Source organism: Aplidium turbinatum, chromosome 9, assembly GCF_918807975.1.
Source record: "Aplidium turbinatum chromosome 9, kaAplTurb1.1, whole genome shotgun sequence".
Lineage (NCBI taxonomy): Eukaryota > Metazoa > Chordata > Ascidiacea > Aplousobranchia > Polyclinidae > Aplidium > Aplidium turbinatum.
In genome coordinates, this window is record NC_137480.1 from 26,468,803 (window position 1) to 26,486,324 (window position 17,522).

Below are 17,522 nucleotides of genomic sequence, written 5' to 3' on the forward strand. Positions count from 1 at the left end.
TATGGACACCACTTCGCACAAAAGTTTGCATGGATGCGACACAGTTGTTACAAACAAACACATCACATCAAAGACGACACAATGCTGGGTGGGGAGGTATCTTCCCTTTGAACTATATTCACTCACCGAGGGGACATCAAGTCCACAGTTCCAACACTCCCCCGTGGGGAAACCACGCTCTGATTGGGGGAGACGCCAACACGGCCCACGACTTGCCCGGAGTCGGACTTGGGGGGAGGCTGAAATGCAATGAAGTTAAAAATTTGCAAGACACGACACAAACAGACGTAACAATTGAAGCGGTGCGTCGTTAGGAGACCAATCAAGACCATTTTGCGATGATGATTCATAACCAAGCACAATGAACTTCATACGAGACTACACATAATTCTGGTTCGATTAGTAAATTAGTTGCCAGAGCAACATTCATCAATGCGGATTGCAGATGCTAAAATATCAAAACAAAGATGCAGAAATTCATCATCAAAGTACGTGATTATATCGTTGTAATGAGCAGACAACCATCCCAGCCGAACGTGACTTAAAAACTGGGATAGTCAGTACAAGCCCATGATGCTGCTCCCACCACGAGATGGTCGCTGACGTCATCACTCACCGAGGAGTCGTTCGTTTTCTTATAGCCCTGGAGGACCTTCATGGCTCCGTCCTGGAAGGTCTTGGGAAGGACTCGGATCATCATGGTGAAGACAGGGGCGTTCAACTCAAATATCGATATCACCAGGGCCTCCGCCACCTGAGCGACAGGTAACGATTGTTAAATATAGGCCTTGATGTGCGCATGGTGGCGCCACCTCAACTTGTGCTTTCAAATAAGATCAAGTCGCATCTGTTACAACAGATACTGGTGGTGGACTAGTGATGATGGATGAGGATCAGTGTGAAAACCATAAGAAATGAAACGAACTGATGTTACTCGCACGTCACACTGACGTCATGGGCACGTCACCAAGGCGTCACTGACCTTCCTGACGTCCTGGCTTTTCGGTTCGGTGGTCCATGTGATGATACGGGACAGGGCGAGTCTGGTGTCGCTGGTGTTTGCGATCTCGCTCGGCTCCATAGCAGCAACGAGCTCCAGGAGGAAGTGGAGGAGAGCCACCTTCACCTGCAAATCCGACGACAATAACGTTGTTGTTGTCGTCGTCCACGGTTGGATCAACGTAGAACTTTCACGAAACTTACCTTCAGGTTGGGTCGTTGCGTCTGATCGATGACGTAACGTGACAAGATGTTGAACTGCAGCTGGGTCGGGTAACATTCCCTGAGGAAGAAGATGCATCAGTAGTTGATCACGTGATGAAGCACGCGTCAGTACGTGATTATACGTTGAATAATGCGTCAGTACGTGATTATACGTTGAATAATGCGTCAGTAGGTGATCACGCATCAGGGGGGAAAAATTTAGAGGTTACAATATTTAAACTTTCTAATTTTGTTAAAATAAAGAAACCAAGCAAAATCTACATGACGTCATACTCTGACAGTACCTCGCTATCTGTAATGCTTTGAGGATCTTGGTTTGTACGGATCCTAGAAGATCAGATCCCATCTTCTTGAGAAGCTGAGTGAGGAGGACATACAACCACTCCTCCGTCTGCTCATGGTAGTTGTGGACGAAGTCAGGCAACATCTCAAGGAACATGCTGAACACCTGGGAGAATTGGCGAGTATGACAACGTGACGAAACAACGCACTTCAATACTTGTACCACATCACACATCGACGTACCGGCGCTTTCTAGTGTAAACGTTACTTTCATCGTCATGTTAGAAACGATTTGTTGATCGGGAGGTCAGACGGAACAAAGAATTACAACCACCACATTTTATCATCAGCCAAACAATTTACAACAACCCCGTCACTCGGGCGCAAGGTGTGAATGGAAACTATGACGTCACAGCACAATGTGAAGAACGGTTGTATGAAGCGGCGTCACATGTCGGGGTGATGGGTCACGTGGAATCAGTCAACCGCAACGAGACTCACGTGACGTTAATGAAACCGCGATGACTCGGTGATAAATAAATCAAAGCATCAGTTACTTAATGAATCGGAGTAACACATCTAGTGTAAGCGTGGCTTCCATGAAACTCATTGCATTCCCAAACACGCAACATCTACATAAGCAAGCAATGATGCGAACAAAAGTGTAAACGATCCTAGCAGGATTTCCACTGTCGTATCATGGCCAGTGCCTACAACAGTGGAAATTTCGCCAATGAAGCATGACGTCAAAGCTGCAACCAAGGACGTCACATTCCCCATCAATAAAAAATCAAGAAATTTCAAATCTAACAACAGCATTAAAAACTTCGAAATGTTCCCCCTAAAAGACCCTCAGTGGACGTATCTGGTTGCATCCCTGGATGAAACACAAACATTACCCGGTTGGTTCCCTGAATGCATAAAATAAAGATAAAGGAGTTAAAACAACGCAAGAAAACGTTTGTTTAACGTTGGATATTACAAAGTAGAGCTGTAAAAAAAGATGAACAGCAGTGGCAAAGTGTTAACCCACGACAAATAGAGGGAGCACTATTACGTCACAATGGCCGCGATGACGACTCTTTCTACGAAGTTGCTACTTTCACAGCTTTTGATGTTAAAGTGCCGATTAGCATTTGACAGTGAATTCCAGAAAGTAGACGGCAAGCCTGTCTTTGCGTCATAAATGCTTTAACCGATCAATGTAGGTAGCAAAGATTATATCTCATCTCCTTGTGTTTGCTACAACACTTAATTTAACATGACGTCACGATCTGCTACGGTAGAAACTTCACTTTGCTGGACCACAAACATATGAAGCCAAGCAACGTTACTGTTTTAATTGCAATAAACGTTTGGTGGCTTTACATGGCTTAGTGTGTTCATGACGTGGCAACTTTTGAACGATGACGAACATGACGGAGTAACTTTTGAACGATGATGAACGTGGCGCACTCACCTTGCCATGGGGGTCGGCGAACATTCGGTTGAAGATCTCGAGAACTTTCTTCAATTGAATCCGACTGAAAACGTGATAAGTTGTTTCAAATCTTTGCAACAGTTGCTTATGACAAACTACGAAGAGACTTCAGTTTACATAAAAATAGGAATGCAAATTTTCTGAGGTTAAATGTGTTTCTAAGTTCTAACACTGATCACTCTGACGTCGATTCAACGACGTTCGAGCCTCCATTGTGACGCATGGTTGCTTTACGAAACAAACACAGATCAGTCCGAAGCCCTTCCAATCCATTTATTGCATGTCGCTTCATTGTTGACGCGCAATATCAAAATGAAAGACCTACTACTGAGGTGAGTGGAAGTTATATTTACGGCAACTACATATAGTGGTGCCTAGCATCATTATGCACACTTGTATGACGAACATGTATTTACTGGTGGCTAGTATCTTGTTTGTGGTAATATATAATAATATATATTCCAGCTTCTTATCAATTTCACCAAGCCTCACCTAAAATCTTTTCTTTTATTAATGAGAGCCTGGAGTCCCACAAGGCCCTCTTTTCGTTCCGTCCACAGGGTACTTTGACACAGCTGCAATATCTCGACAACGTCTTCTGTTATCGCTTGGTGGCGCTTCATGCCATTCCTGCAAGTTAAAGGTACAAGGGTGAATGGTTAAGTGAAGACTTGTTCCAGCAATCAAAACGTGGGTCCCATAACGTTGGTTCGAATCCACAGTGATATGTTGAACATACACTGAAAATGTGACATTCTGTTTGTGTAAATAATTTTAATCTTGAAGAATAAAATTATTTAATCTTCAAGATTAAATAATTCACAGATGACAACCACTTGAAGAATTCATCCACAAGCAAGCAGCACTTCAACCTTATCGTAAGTTTATAAATCTCCATATCAAATTTGTGACGAAATTTGATTTCCCTTCACTAGAATATCAAAGCATGAACCTCTGTACCTCGCGGTGTAATTGGACGACATGTCAGAGCAGACGCTTGAGGTGTCCGACATCTCATCATCGGATGCCCCGTACCCTTCCCTCCTGTTGAGCTTGCGAGACTGTTGAGAAATAAGCGAATTTGATCAATGATGGCATCACGCTAAACGACAATGCATCAGATCAACGACAACAGGTAACTGGTGAATGGTGATGCAATGCTTGTTCTGTTCAATGGCAACTTGCAATAGTCAGTGCAGGGCCTGCAGGCTAATTGGACAACATAAGGGTGGGGCCAAGCCTAACAGAAGCCGAAGCCTTAAATTAAACCGAACAGACGGAGCATGATCAATGATCATAGTGCAACAGACTTAATTTTGACCGATAAATATAAAGCAAGTGAATAAAAAATAACAGTAACCTCTCAAGTGCATTTGCTGGTACACCCCTTCATTTTCTTTATTTAAAAGATAAAACAAATTAGGAAGCCGAACCAATTAATAGGCACTGCTAAGCCACCAGTCTTGGAATCTGTGAAAGACTATGTCCATCTGATTGGCCGACGAATTGTGACAAGTGAATAAAACATATTCTATTAATCCAGACGTCATCAATAAATCTAGACGTCATCCAATATTTTCACAATGCAGTCTGGACGTCGCGCTATGACGTAAAACCATTCGTCAGGGCGACTGGATTATTCCTATTCCACTCACCAAAGCGTCGTTCAACGCTATCTCTCCCTCTCTTCCCTTGGGGAGTACCCTCATTGGAGGGGCTATGTGTGGGTTGGAGGTGGAACGACCTGAAAACAGTGCAGCGTGAATGTGTAGGCCAAGTTGCGTCATCTATACGTCTAATGACGTGGAAGCAACATGCAATTCTACAAGACGTTCAAAGAATGCACGATGTTGATGAACGGGACATAGTTAGTCAACTCAATTGCGATATTGGCAGCAGCAACTATCATGCAAAGTAAAAGGACTACACTAAAGTCATTGATTAGAGAAAGCTGGTCAAAGTCATGGGCAATTTTAGGCAGTCTACCAATCCAGTAAACCATAATTAGATGGGGCTCAAAGGTTAATCCATCGCAAGAACGGGGATAACCTGATCAGTTCAACCCAGTTCACTGCTGATTGTAATAACCAACTTCAATGAGTTGATTCATTATTTGATCATGTTCTAGCTACAGCAGCCATGTGAGAGACAGAATATGCAATGCGGTCTGACCAAGCTTGTGATGAACATTGAACATGAGAAGTAACCATGCCGGAAAATAAGCAACGAGCTTCTCGCTACTTGTATTGCGGTGAAACCTCGTTCGTCATGCAAGCCAACACAAGAGCGCGAGATCAACTGCTATGACGACACAGAAGATCACAAAGCTGCTTTCAAATTAGTTTTCAAAGATAAAAATTAGCTTTGCAGAACTTGTAAGCTTTTCCACCAACATTATATTCAATTCATGCAATGGAACAATTGAACGTATGTAGCCTGTATAGTCAGTGGGCATTCCGCTGATGTATGTCAGAGCAAAGCCAAGCTGCAAAGCATTCACTCGTACGACAAGCAAGTCAAAAAAGCTATTATGTCGTGATTCCGATGGCGCGCTGAAACCGACAACTGGCTGCATTCTCATCGATTCCAAAAGAAGTCGAGGGCAGAGGCCGCGACATCAACATACGCCAACACTGAGACAGTCATCTCCACAACACCATGACGACATGAAGCGTATCAAACACACGTCACAATGACGACACGAACCGGATCAAACACACGTCACAATGACGACACGAACCGGATCAAACACACGTCACAATGACGACACAAACCGGATCAAACAAACGTCAAACCTGGGCTGGGGTCCCGACTGACATGGGAGGATCCTGCATGGCTCCGGGGACGAGAGGCAGATCTACAGCGATGACGCCGCGATGCAACGCCTGTTTGAACAGTCGCGACAGGTAAGACGAAACGTTGCTTGCAAAAGTAATGACAAACATAGACACCTACAGCACTTTACAACTGAGGAGATTTCAATGTTTAACTGTTGAGTCAAAAAACATGCTAGAAACACACTTCTCAGCAACATCACTTTGAAGAACTTCTTAACAACATTAAAATTGCTCAGCAAGATCATGCGCTGAGTAGTGAGTAGGCTTGTCATACGAAGCATCAACGCACAGGTTTACTACAATTTACGCGAGTCTATTTGAAGCAGCTATAACAAGCAGCTGGAAGAAATATTCTACTGTCGTTTACAACAGCTAGAATGGAGCAGCATGGTTTGGTGGCAGAGAAAGGTTTGAAAACCGACAACTAACTAAAGCTTATCGTCAAAAGAACTGCTATGTATAGGACTATTTCGAAGTAAGACTATCTGTGCTTAAATGATGACTGCGACTAAAGTTTTAGAATGAAATCTAACAAACAGATGCACTAAGGCTGCACCAAGCTAAACTCTTTCGGGTTATTCACGCTCAAGTTTTCTAATGACGACGCACTCCGTGTCTAGAATACCTCTCTTCAAAACCTGTCTATTAACTTCCAGTTTTGTGGTTGTTTGGCATCGCATTCGAAAGGCCAACCGACGCAGCAAACTCGCCCTATTGGTGGACACTGTGCTATTGTCGGAAGCGGGTGGAATCGACATCTCTCCTCTTGTACAAATGGTAGCTCTTCTGCTCCTAGTCGAGGAGCGACGGTGTATGAGCCTGGGGTTGGGTGGTTGCGGTTTTAAACAACTTGGTGCGGCAAGTGCATCGTCGTTAATGAAGTGATCTGGATTGAAATATTGCTTGAAGGGAAACCAGATAAGTTCAAACCTAATTGCGCAGCCAAGGTGCCATGTTATGACAAATAAATCAGGTCACCATCAGTGTGTTTAAACGCTTTATGACATCACCAACATGTAACAACAGTTTCAGTTTCGTTCACATACCTTCATGCAACATGCTTCAGAGGTCATAACGCCACACACGTGTACGTGTGACTATTTACACATCCACCACAACGCAAGAATAAGCCAGTTGGAGCTGGAATCGTAAAATGACTTCCCAACTACACAACCTTTTCAGATCAACAGAAAAACCTCAATGGGAATTAGTTTATGTTGGAAGTCAAATTTATGTTGTCCAATTTAAGTCAAGCTCACGTCGTGAAGCTCAACTTATACGGAATGGCCGTTTCGGTGAGTCCGATCCCTTAAGGGGGGATTTTTTCAATTTTTTTTTTAAATTATGGGGTACCGTAGCCTAATTATGATTGCCGTTTGAGGGTTAGGGGTTAGGAGTTAGGGGTTAGAGGTTAGGAACTCACCGAATCGGACTCACCGAATAGTAGCAGACCCCAATTTATGTGTGCAACAAAAGTGCATGCAAATCATGGACACTGGTAGATTTATAGCTGATTGCAAAAGTAACGGATTTGTTCTCAAAAATAGCAGTCTGAACAACTGTACAGCAACACAAACGCCACCAAGACGATTCCATGATACTTTTGCGTTAAACGTGACGCCGAAGGACTTTACACAAGTATGTCATTTACAAGATGAAATTATAAATCTTTTCATCAAGCAAACATAAACTTTATGCAATGAGCCATTGAGCCAATATTTGCGAATTAAACATAAACGGATGATTGACAGCAAAGTAATTGGGCTGAGTAATATTCACTCAAATTACTTCTCACCCAAAGTTCCACCGAACATAAATGTAAAGAAAAATGATTCCAGCACCAGCTGAAATTGCGAGAAGCATGCAGCGACTGTGCCCCCTCTTACCTTTGTAGCGCGGGGGGCTTCCGCTACGACTCCCGGTGGGTGAGCCGACCCTTGACCCCACCCGCGATCCGAGTCGCGACCCAGCTCGAGAAGCGCTCCGGGAGCTGGACACAGGGATGCGTGACTTTCTGGTGGGTGATGAGTGGGGGGTACGGGTGGGTTCACAATGACTCCCACTTACAAAGACAGGGTCAAAGTCTAAAATACGACAACAGACGGTCTGAATGACAAACAGAAGATTTCACGAGACAAAAGAGGCAATAGCGATTTAACGCGGCCTCTCGAACGGTCGATGGGACCTTGAAGCTCAAAGATAGAACTTCAAGGATTAATCTGCGGAGAGCAATTTCAACTTGTAGGACCAGAGCAGCACAGGCACAGAGGCGATAGTCGAGTGTCATCTATCCCAACGCGGGTTACCTATAGTTAGCAAGCAGTTGCGTTTATATTGACTAAAAAATTTTGCGACAATAAATCAACTCTAAAGTGCTGCCCATTGGAAGCTGGGTGGGCAAGCATTCGTATCGGCTTTTCCCAATTGCTCTGTGAACAACGATTCTTTAAATCCCCAAAATGGAGTTGTGGCGGTATCAGTAGAATGAGGAGTTGTTTCAAGACTGGCACACACAGGTTGTGGATATGGATGGCTTTTCGTGTAACTTTTAAAATGTCTGGTTTAGTGTCATACATTGTTACATCAAGTCAGAAATAATCAATTCAATCGAGACATATCTACAGTTTGCATTGAGCTACGATTAAATCAACAAAAACTAGTGATCCGTGAAGTGATAAAACTACAACAAATCGAAAGTCACCCATGCAAATCGAGTGCGTTCCCGCTTAAACAGGCGCAAAACCATCGGGACCTAATCTAGCATCACATAACCGCAGCGAATCCGAAATATGAAGCGCCCCTGATAACTCTGTTGACATCAAACACATTCGTGTTGAGAACCGCTCGATCCTGCAAACGAGTTGGCGTTGTTGCTGGTAGATGGCGCTAGAGTTGGGTTAGTCACACAAACCTTCGGTGCTTCATAGCATTTTCTATCCCGATATTTGGTGCTAAAACATGGCCCCAAGTGTTTCACATATAGAATAAAACAACGGAGGGTGAACATCCATTGTTAGAAAGCAATCACAAGCCGGTACCACCTTCAACACCTGAAGTGGTACCGGCATTAGGCGGCCACAAAGCAAATCAAACCACCAAAACATTTTCACATCAAAGAGTAGGCTAGGACCTAGGTAAGGTAACATTCCCTCACACCCACAAAGCTCCACAATGGGGTACCATGCTTGTCCAACCACCACTGATGGCATCGCATTGATGACATCATCTCGATGGTGAAGCGATGATGACGTGGCCGTGTTCATCCATGCATAATGAGTGACCTCACAATCTCAACATTTCGCTAATGACGTTAGAATGATAACACGTCTTTAGCAGTGGACCACCTGCAGCAGTGGACGACCTGACGCAGTGGACGACCTGCTGCAGTGGATCACCTGACGCAGTCGACAACCTGAGGCAGTGAACCACTTGATGCAAAATCACCTGACGCAGTGGACCACCTTGACGCAGTAAACCATCTGACGCAGTGGAGCGCCCAATGCAGTGCTTTCAATTTGACAGAAATAATGGACTCATACCTGCCGACTTGTCCAGGGTGCCGCTATACGAGTGGAGCTTATTGGCCCTGGCTCCTACAGATATCCGAGAGAGTCCTTGCGACCGCCGTTGGGAGCCTGGTGAGTTGGAACGGCTACCAGCTGAAAGGGAAAAGCAAGCACTCAGCTCTTTGTTGCCTGGAGATGAAATTTTGTCTAAAAAAATACTCTTTTTATGTTTCAACAGACCACTCCAAGGTTGCTAAGTGGAATCTACTTGATACGACGATAAAACGACACTTGATACAGTGAAACACTGTGCATGATACTCATTGAATACTGACCAGTTTTGGCATTCCTCAGATTTAATTATCATTTTTCTAAAATGTGAATTCCACGACACCGTGTGTACATGAGGACTTCACAGCATAAAAGTCATAAAAAAAAAAAACAATGGACAAGCGACCGGGCGGACACAAACACCTAACGACGAAGATTCTCTATGATGACTATTATCATTACTTTCTGTGATGGGGAATTACCTCTATGACCAGGCAAGAAATCACAAAACAATAAAAAGTAGGAGATACAAATTAGAGTGTTATCTTATGTGCAGAAGGTTATTTTCAAACATCAATCATTGTAACACAATACAAACAATCGAAGATGCGCGGAGTTGCACGATCATGTGTGATTGGAGTTGCACGGTCATGTGTGATTCACATATCATGCCAAGCAAGAGACCACGTCTTCAGAGAAGGGGTAAGTTGAACAGTTGGTACATGGCCCTCAAAGAATTTGCAAGGGACAGCAGGGTGAGTGTTCAATGCACAGGTTATTTGTAGTTTGTAGGTTGTTTACAGTAAAACATACCAAACTAATATTAGATGTAGTCCCGAAGGAATTGAACTCGGGTTAGTTAGTTATATGGTCACAACAAAATTTATAAACATTCAACCATCGGGTGGCAAAACATGAACAACAAATGCTGCATTAGTTCAGGTCCCAATATTAGCAGTGAGTATACAGAGCAGAGGCAACTGATTCGAAGCAGCAACCCTGGTAAGAAGGTGAGATATGCTTCACTTCAAGCAGTCGACGTTGAGCCAATTACTTCAATAGTTACGACACTCGACAAACAATATCAATACATTGGCATGCAGAGTTGCACTGCCACCAGTGGCACAGCATTATCTTACCGTATCTTGTTGCAGACAATGATCCTTCAATGACAGCACAGATGAAGTGTTAGTGTCATAATGCTCAAAGTTATTGACATGGTGATTACGGCTACGAGCATTAATATACAGTGCCTCACTACTAAGATACTGCAGTGGAAATTAATGCTAAACCCACAGGACTTAATTCAATTGTAATTCCTAGCATGATCGGCGCTACGCAATGTTAAAATAAAATTATAATTAACCAAAGTATCGGCAACTTTTTCAGCGATAAATAACGCTCAGTCGCACCGGCCTGGTGATATGAAAGACTCGGTTGTCTGGTGAAGCGATGCCGCTGTGTATCTGTCGCGAAACAAGAGTTTGATTGAAGATGAAATGAAAAGGCACACATGCTTGAACACCGGTTATAAAAGAACGAACGCTGCTGGAAATGAAGTCGAGAAGATGTGGTGAGGTGATCAGGTTCAGCTTCACAACCATGAAGATGATTCAAACATTATATTCAACAAAGAAGTGGAAGTCATTACTTGGAGAGAAGTCGTCGTTTATCTTGGAGTCTCCCATCTTGGAAAGAGGAGAAAGGGGTCTGGATGATGGGAGCTTTTGTTTCTTTCGAGATGGTCTGGGAGAGTTGGGAGAAGACAAAGATTTCCTTGGTATGGGTGGTGGAGCCAGATTGGTATCAAATTTGGGAACTTCCAGATGTGACGAAAAGTTTTGTTCGAAACATAAATCGACATCAGGAGTTGTGGGATTCAAGTCCTCCACAAGAGGAACAAAGTCGGAGTAGCCTGATAATTCAAACTCGGAACCATCAACAAGAGACTTCCCAGGAACATCTGGGATTGTTTTAGTTTTAATATCAAGATCGCGTGGTTTCGCATTTGATATGTTAGTCTTCCTGGAGCATAGGGGAGAAACTGGAGGAGTATTGGACGCAGGAGGATGTTGCAAAAACTTTGATTTACGTCTCCGAGGTAGAGAGTGAGATGAAAACTTGGAGTGAAGAGTTGGAGAAGGAAAAGAATAAGCAGGAGGAGGAAGAGTGCGAACGGGAGAAAAAGAATTAATCTTTCCTGAAACAGAGAAGAAGCAAGATTCAATTATTTTGACAGTTAACGATTGTGAAAACAGTGTTGCCAGTCGACGCATAGTGACGCAACTAGGACTGTTTAAAACAAAAACTATTCGATAATTTAATTCTATATTTTGACACAACACCCTTCGCTTTATGTGTTTTGAATCCAAGAAACTTTGCTTTGTTGTGAGTTGGAATTAAATGGAAACAAAACTAATCTCAGGATCCCAAAAACGCTTTGACGTTTGAAGTATCGAACTTTCATATGGTGTCAACATAAGATCTTTCCAAGCTTAAGAATTAACATTAAATGAATCGGAAAATACAAATTACGGTTGAAATATTGACGTGTTGTGGAGAACAATTGCCTTGGTACCAGCTCGGATGTCTGAGTTAACTATGGATCTTCAATTAAAGTTATGATTGAGCACAATAAGTCTAAGTTGAAAAGAATGCTAAATCACGTTCTATCTTGTGCTTGCTTAAAAGAACGTTAAGTTTTCCTAGACATAGAAGTGAAGCAAGCTGACTTGTATATCAACCATATACTTATTTGCATTCATTGAAGATTGAAATCATAATCAACAACTTCACCATGACCCTTTGCTCGACAACCGAAGGTTACGTGGGGCGACATAACGCGGTTATATAACTTGAAAATTCAACAAATAAGATGTCGCTAGGGGGCACTTACGTTGTGAAGCAGCAGGACGATCGGTCTCCCTCCCTCTGGTGGTTGCGCTACTGGAGGTTGAGTGGTGATGGGGATCCACTCTTCTTGGCCGCCCTGCAACAACAAGCAGTGGTCAACATCTGCAGACGTTCAATCAATGTAAAAACGACTGATATGCTGTCTGGGAAGTACCATAAAGTCAAACTGTCAACCTGGGTGAGTGAACAGTTGTTACGGTAGTTGTTCAAAACTCTATCCTCAATGTGCAAGCGCATAAGAATTAAGATTGAACAAAAAATTTCTCCATCTGAACATGAATATTTTAAGGATTGGTCGTTTGTAATTGGTGTACACCAAAGAAAGCATCCGCACGATGGCGGCAACGTTCAACAATGATAAATCAACATTATACAAACAACAACTCGGCCTGTGCAAAGATGCAGACGTAACCGCATTAAACTCATAACCAGGCAAAGATATAGTGAGCTCAATCATCGTTTACAGAGAACAAATGAAATATTTGAACGTTTCCACTCCGTCCTTCCTTGGATGGTCCAGAATTAGCATGAGCAGGTATTTGAGTGGGAGGGGGTGTCTGTAGCTGGACCGGCTACAAAACCCGCAAACAACATCGGACAAGTCACTAAACAATCACTACAACCAAATACCACGGAAATGTTCACGATGACGTCACAACCAACCAACCGTGACCATCCACAACAGTAACATACCTCGATACTTAGATTTGTAGCAAGTTCGTCCTGCATGGAGCAGAATCAATTAGATTTCGCACCAATCAGAATAGCAACAGTGCATGATGTGCATTCACTATCGTGAAACCAATGCAAGCGTGGAATTCGACGAACCTTATATTTTGAAATTCACTCTATACTCTTTTAAGTAAATCCGAAAATCTGCGACATTGCTCGACACAACACAACGTTGCGCCAATGTGACACCTTGTAGCTTCACAAGCATATGGTGTTGACCGCCAGGTTCGCTATTGCAAGCACCATGGTTAGGAGGTGTTGGAATGCTCAGATGATGAGGGTTGGTGAAAGAAGAGATTTAATTTGAGAAAGAAAGTGACAACCACAAGCAAGATCAAACTTGCCAGCAACCATGCTGGTTAGATATGGGCCTTCCCGGTGAGGATTGTTGCATAAGTTGATACAACGCAGAATGTGGCTCTTTTAAAATGAAATATCCAACAACCAATCACGATCGAACACGTGGACGACAATGACAACAGAGACTCACCAGCATCGGAGTCGGACATGTACCCCCCTGGGTCACTTAAGGGTTTGCGGGGTACACTACCCGCGCGCGCCAGGGCGGGCAGGATGACCCGGTTTGAATGGGGCTTGTATATGTGATCGTCCGAGCCACGAAAGTCTTCATCCAGGGGCAACAAACAATCAAAGTTAACTCAATGGGGGCGAGGTCAACGCAGCCCCCTAGTGGGAATGCAGCAGCACCCAGGGGTGAGCGTTTGGAGTGCTCACCAGATGAGAAGTGTTGAAAGCAAATAAAGCAATAAAGACTCACCAAACGTGAAGTCACGTTGCAGGCATTAACAAGAAAGAGCTTTTCAAATCAGCGCCATCCACGTCACAATTCGTGATTATGAGCAATCAAGCCATTGCTTGGCTACAAGACTATATTCTACAACTGCAATATTCCTAGAAAACAACAAAGCGATGTGCAAGCCACCCACTGCGATGACTAGAGCGTCAGAAACTATGAAGTCGGTAAAGTCTGGTTCAACAACAAGTTATTGTGTTCGCAATACAAGAAGGATGCTACGAACGTTCATGTGGCTAAGGAAGTGTTGTGTGGGCAAGATTAGCTATTGGGAACATTGAATTTCGATCAAAGGGCGCCGGTTCGACACCGCTCAAGAATGCGCGGCTGTGTCTTTGGCGGGGCACAATAAAATGCATAAATGTGGACACGAAGATTGGCTTTCTTGTCTTCCGACAACTTACCAAGCTAACATAACCTGTCATTTCTACATTGATTCAACGTCTGCAATCAATGTAAAAATGACGGGTTTTGCTGACTGGGTAACACTTTCAATCAACTGACACCAAAGTTTGTTTGAAAAGTTTGAATAACTTGATGGTAACAGAAGATCTCAGCTGCCTCACTATGACGCAGCATGCAGGAGACTGCAAGGTGGCAAACAGGATTTACTCGATGGGAACTTACCCAGCGTTCCATATCCGGATCCTACCGCCTTCATCTGGGATCGTTTGGCAGACGCGGGATCGATGTCCGATCGGGAACGGAGGAATCTTCCGTTCATGGTCCCAGGGGTCCTTAAACCAGCACTAGGTGGCGCTGTAACGACATAGCAATCCATCTAGATTGGCTCCCAAGTAGAAGTGGTCACACAGTATTGCCATCCACTCACAGGTCGTTGGCCTAACGTCATCAAAAGACAATTTGAACGAAATCAAATTTACGCGAAAACATCAACTCTCGTTTATCGGTTTAGTTGACTGCATGAGTGTCATGGTCGGAAAGGCTTCCGTGAAAACAGTGACATCACATCGGAGAGGTGACATCATACCAATGACATCACACCAGAGATGTGACATCACACCAATGACATCACACCGGAGATGTATCTAAAAGTTGAGGATCACAGATTAAAGTCGGAATAGGTGAAGCCCTACAAAATGAGATACGATTAGGGTCTCAAGGTTACGCGTGCACCTCATGTTCACATGACCCAATTAGACCAAACACGTCATCACGCACGTCATCATGAGCTCACCTCTCGTCGCCGACCTCCTGGGTCCAGTTCCAGTCGTTGCTGTGGAGTGCCGGGGTTTCCTGGGGGGATTGTAGTCGGTTAGATACATTGACATGCTGCGTAGTAGATATTAAAACGTGCGAAGAGACATTTTCTAGCCATGAATCAACGAAGTATCTAAATATAATATATTTCCGTTTTGCGTTTAATAAATTTGTGGGAAACCTTGTAGGAACAGTCGCTTCTACGTAGTTGGTACGAAAACGTTGAATCTACGGTGTACGGTCGTTTGGTCGACAGAACGTTTGGTCGACAGACATTTGGCCGACAAGACATTTGGCCGACAAGACATTTGGTCGACAGACATTTGGTCGACAGGACGTTTGGTCGACAGGACGTTTGGTCGACAGAACGATTCATTTTAGGGTTAGGGACAGGGTTAGAGTTAAGGTTAGTTAACTAACCCTAAAATAAATCGTTCTGTCGACCTAACGTCCTGTCGACCAAATCTACGGGGGTTGAAACTAACAGAATGTTACAAAAGACGCGCGTCAAAGAAACCATTATGAAGGAACTGGAGCGACCGTGCAACAGGCGATTGTTGACTGTTGAGGGCTGCCAGTTGAAAAGCAGGTGGTGCCAACAACATGCAACACAGCGCTCATGTCCAAGAGAAGTTGCATCGGAACAAAACATAACCGAAGTTTGCATAACTAGATATGATCAACCTACTTGGCAGCACCCCCCGTGCCGAGGCTCTCCACCGATGAAGCGGTCGATAAGCTTCCTGGAATGTAATAAACGATCAACAATGGAATTATCAATACATCACTGACGTGTACACCAAAGCTACGGCAATCATTATGACGCAGGCGCAACAGCGACATCATCACAGAGTCAGCGCACATCACAAAAGGATCAAACCGAAAAGTCATATCTACGAATTGATCAGTCATGGCCTGATAACAACGTCATGAACATTGTCGGCATTACGACGACAAGGTTGTAGTTGCACAGTTGGTATGATCAATGTGTGACGTATCATGCATACGTGACAGGCCTGCGTCACTGGTACAAAGCATGTATTGTACAAGTAAGCGTGCTAGTATCCGGCTGCATAGCCGAGTATATCGTTCGATAAGGCGCCTGTTCAACACTGCTCAAGAGCATGTGTCTGTGTTTTTAGCAAGACACTGAATAGCCGTCGATTGCGGAGTGGAGCCCTTTTGCATAAATCCATTGATTTCTCTCATGATTATGAACATTATGCTGCTATAGAGAGAAATGCCCACGGCCCTTATTAGGGATATGGCCTGATGAACAAATTTACGAAACTACCGAGATAAACAATGAAACTTTCTCAGCCGGCAATACATTCCAACAATCGATTTTACAGTGTATCCAGTCCGGCTTTTGTTGCGCGGAGTTGTAAGAGAGTACACGATACAGTATAACCAGCAGAACGTATGATATATGCACGACCAGTGAACGTAAACGCTTGTTTAGTTAAGCAGAGAAAAAGTCGAAAACAACTAACCCAGTAAAGTTTACCTTTAATTAATTTCTGTTGTGACGCATTTAAAGTGTTGAAGACCTGTTCAGCCTCGTTGGGGAAGTGCCGGTGTAAGCCGTGCCATGCCCTGAGTGGAAGATGGGGTTAGCTATCTCACTATGTTCGGAATGGAGCAGCAACTATGCTGTAGCACAGTGATATCAACAATTAATGCTTTATCAAGAAACACACCATTCGGTTCACTGCGAGGATGGGAGCTTCCGTGGTTTAAGAAACGTTAAAGAATGTTACATTGCTGTTTGTGCTTCTTTATCACAACATGAACGCTACTCAATTAATTCAGATGAACATACAAGTTGCCCTGCATCTGTTTACATTCTTACGTTTATAATGAGCTCAATAACGTTGGATTTGCGTCGAATGCACTTACTTTCTCGCTTCTTCTCTGGCTTCTGAGTCCGCATCGTTGATTCCTTTCTGTACAGAGTCCTTGAGGATGGATATGTGCCTGCCAGGGAACAATGAGTTAAGCAACTCCTCCATAGCAAGGACAGGTGGCCAGCGATGCATTGGAGGCTTATGCGGGGTGTGCAAAGGACAGGTTAGCACTTCACAACGAACTTATAATAACATCTAATTTCCAAGCGAGGGAGGCTATAGGGAAGTTAATCTTCACCAGCAAGAAACTCTATGCTCTAAAAATATTGCAGTCAAGTTACGTCAACGGCAAACTTGTCAACCTACTGAAAAACATATCACCCGGTTGCCATAGAAACTGACCACCAGCAACCACCCCCAGTGGTGGAGGCAACCACTGACCGATGGTTGCACCAGCGCATGAGGTGCTGATGCAGTGAATCAGCGTCTGCAGACATTGAATCAATGTAAAAATCGGTTGAATTGTTGCCTGCACGGAAGGAACCATCATGGCTGCTGTCGCAATCAAATTTTCCTCCGTGCCGCGTCACAACAAAACTAAGAAACCTTAACTTG

At 43.8% G+C, this 17,522-nt stretch overlaps 1 protein-coding gene across 5 annotated transcripts in view; it reads right to left on the reverse strand.

Moving 5' to 3' along the window:
• LOC145777160 (CLIP-associating protein 1-B-like) overlaps positions 1–17,522 on the reverse strand; it is a 37,288-nt gene that overhangs the window by 4,531 nt on the left and 15,235 nt on the right. Inside the window, exons 14-32 of one of the 5 annotated variants that reach the window (XM_082588464.1) lie at positions 16,960–17,037; positions 16,568–16,656; positions 15,749–15,803; positions 15,038–15,096; positions 14,467–14,598; positions 12,277–12,369; positions 10,520–10,543; positions 9,363–9,482; positions 7,710–7,907; positions 4,642–4,730; positions 3,947–4,047; positions 3,479–3,616; positions 2,966–3,029; positions 2,406–2,417; positions 1,509–1,672; positions 1,204–1,282; positions 983–1,126; positions 617–754; positions 127–239 (exon numbers count right to left, since the gene is read on the reverse strand). In XM_082588464.1, the coding sequence (XP_082444590.1) occupies positions 127–239; positions 617–754; positions 983–1,126; positions 1,204–1,282; positions 1,509–1,672; positions 2,406–2,417; positions 2,966–3,029; positions 3,479–3,616; positions 3,947–4,047; positions 4,642–4,730; positions 7,710–7,907; positions 9,363–9,482; positions 10,520–10,543; positions 12,277–12,369; positions 14,467–14,598; positions 15,038–15,096; positions 15,749–15,803; positions 16,568–16,656; positions 16,960–17,037 (1,890 nt within the window). The remainder of the gene's footprint in view (positions 1–126; positions 240–616; positions 755–982; positions 1,127–1,203; positions 1,283–1,508; positions 1,673–2,405; positions 2,418–2,965; positions 3,030–3,478; positions 3,617–3,946; positions 4,048–4,641; positions 4,731–7,709; positions 7,908–9,362; positions 9,483–10,519; positions 10,544–12,276; positions 12,370–14,466; positions 14,599–15,037; positions 15,097–15,748; positions 15,804–16,567; positions 16,657–16,959; positions 17,038–17,522) is intronic. The other 4 variants (XM_082588466.1, XM_082588467.1, XM_082588465.1 and 1 more) reach the window with 4 other exon arrangements.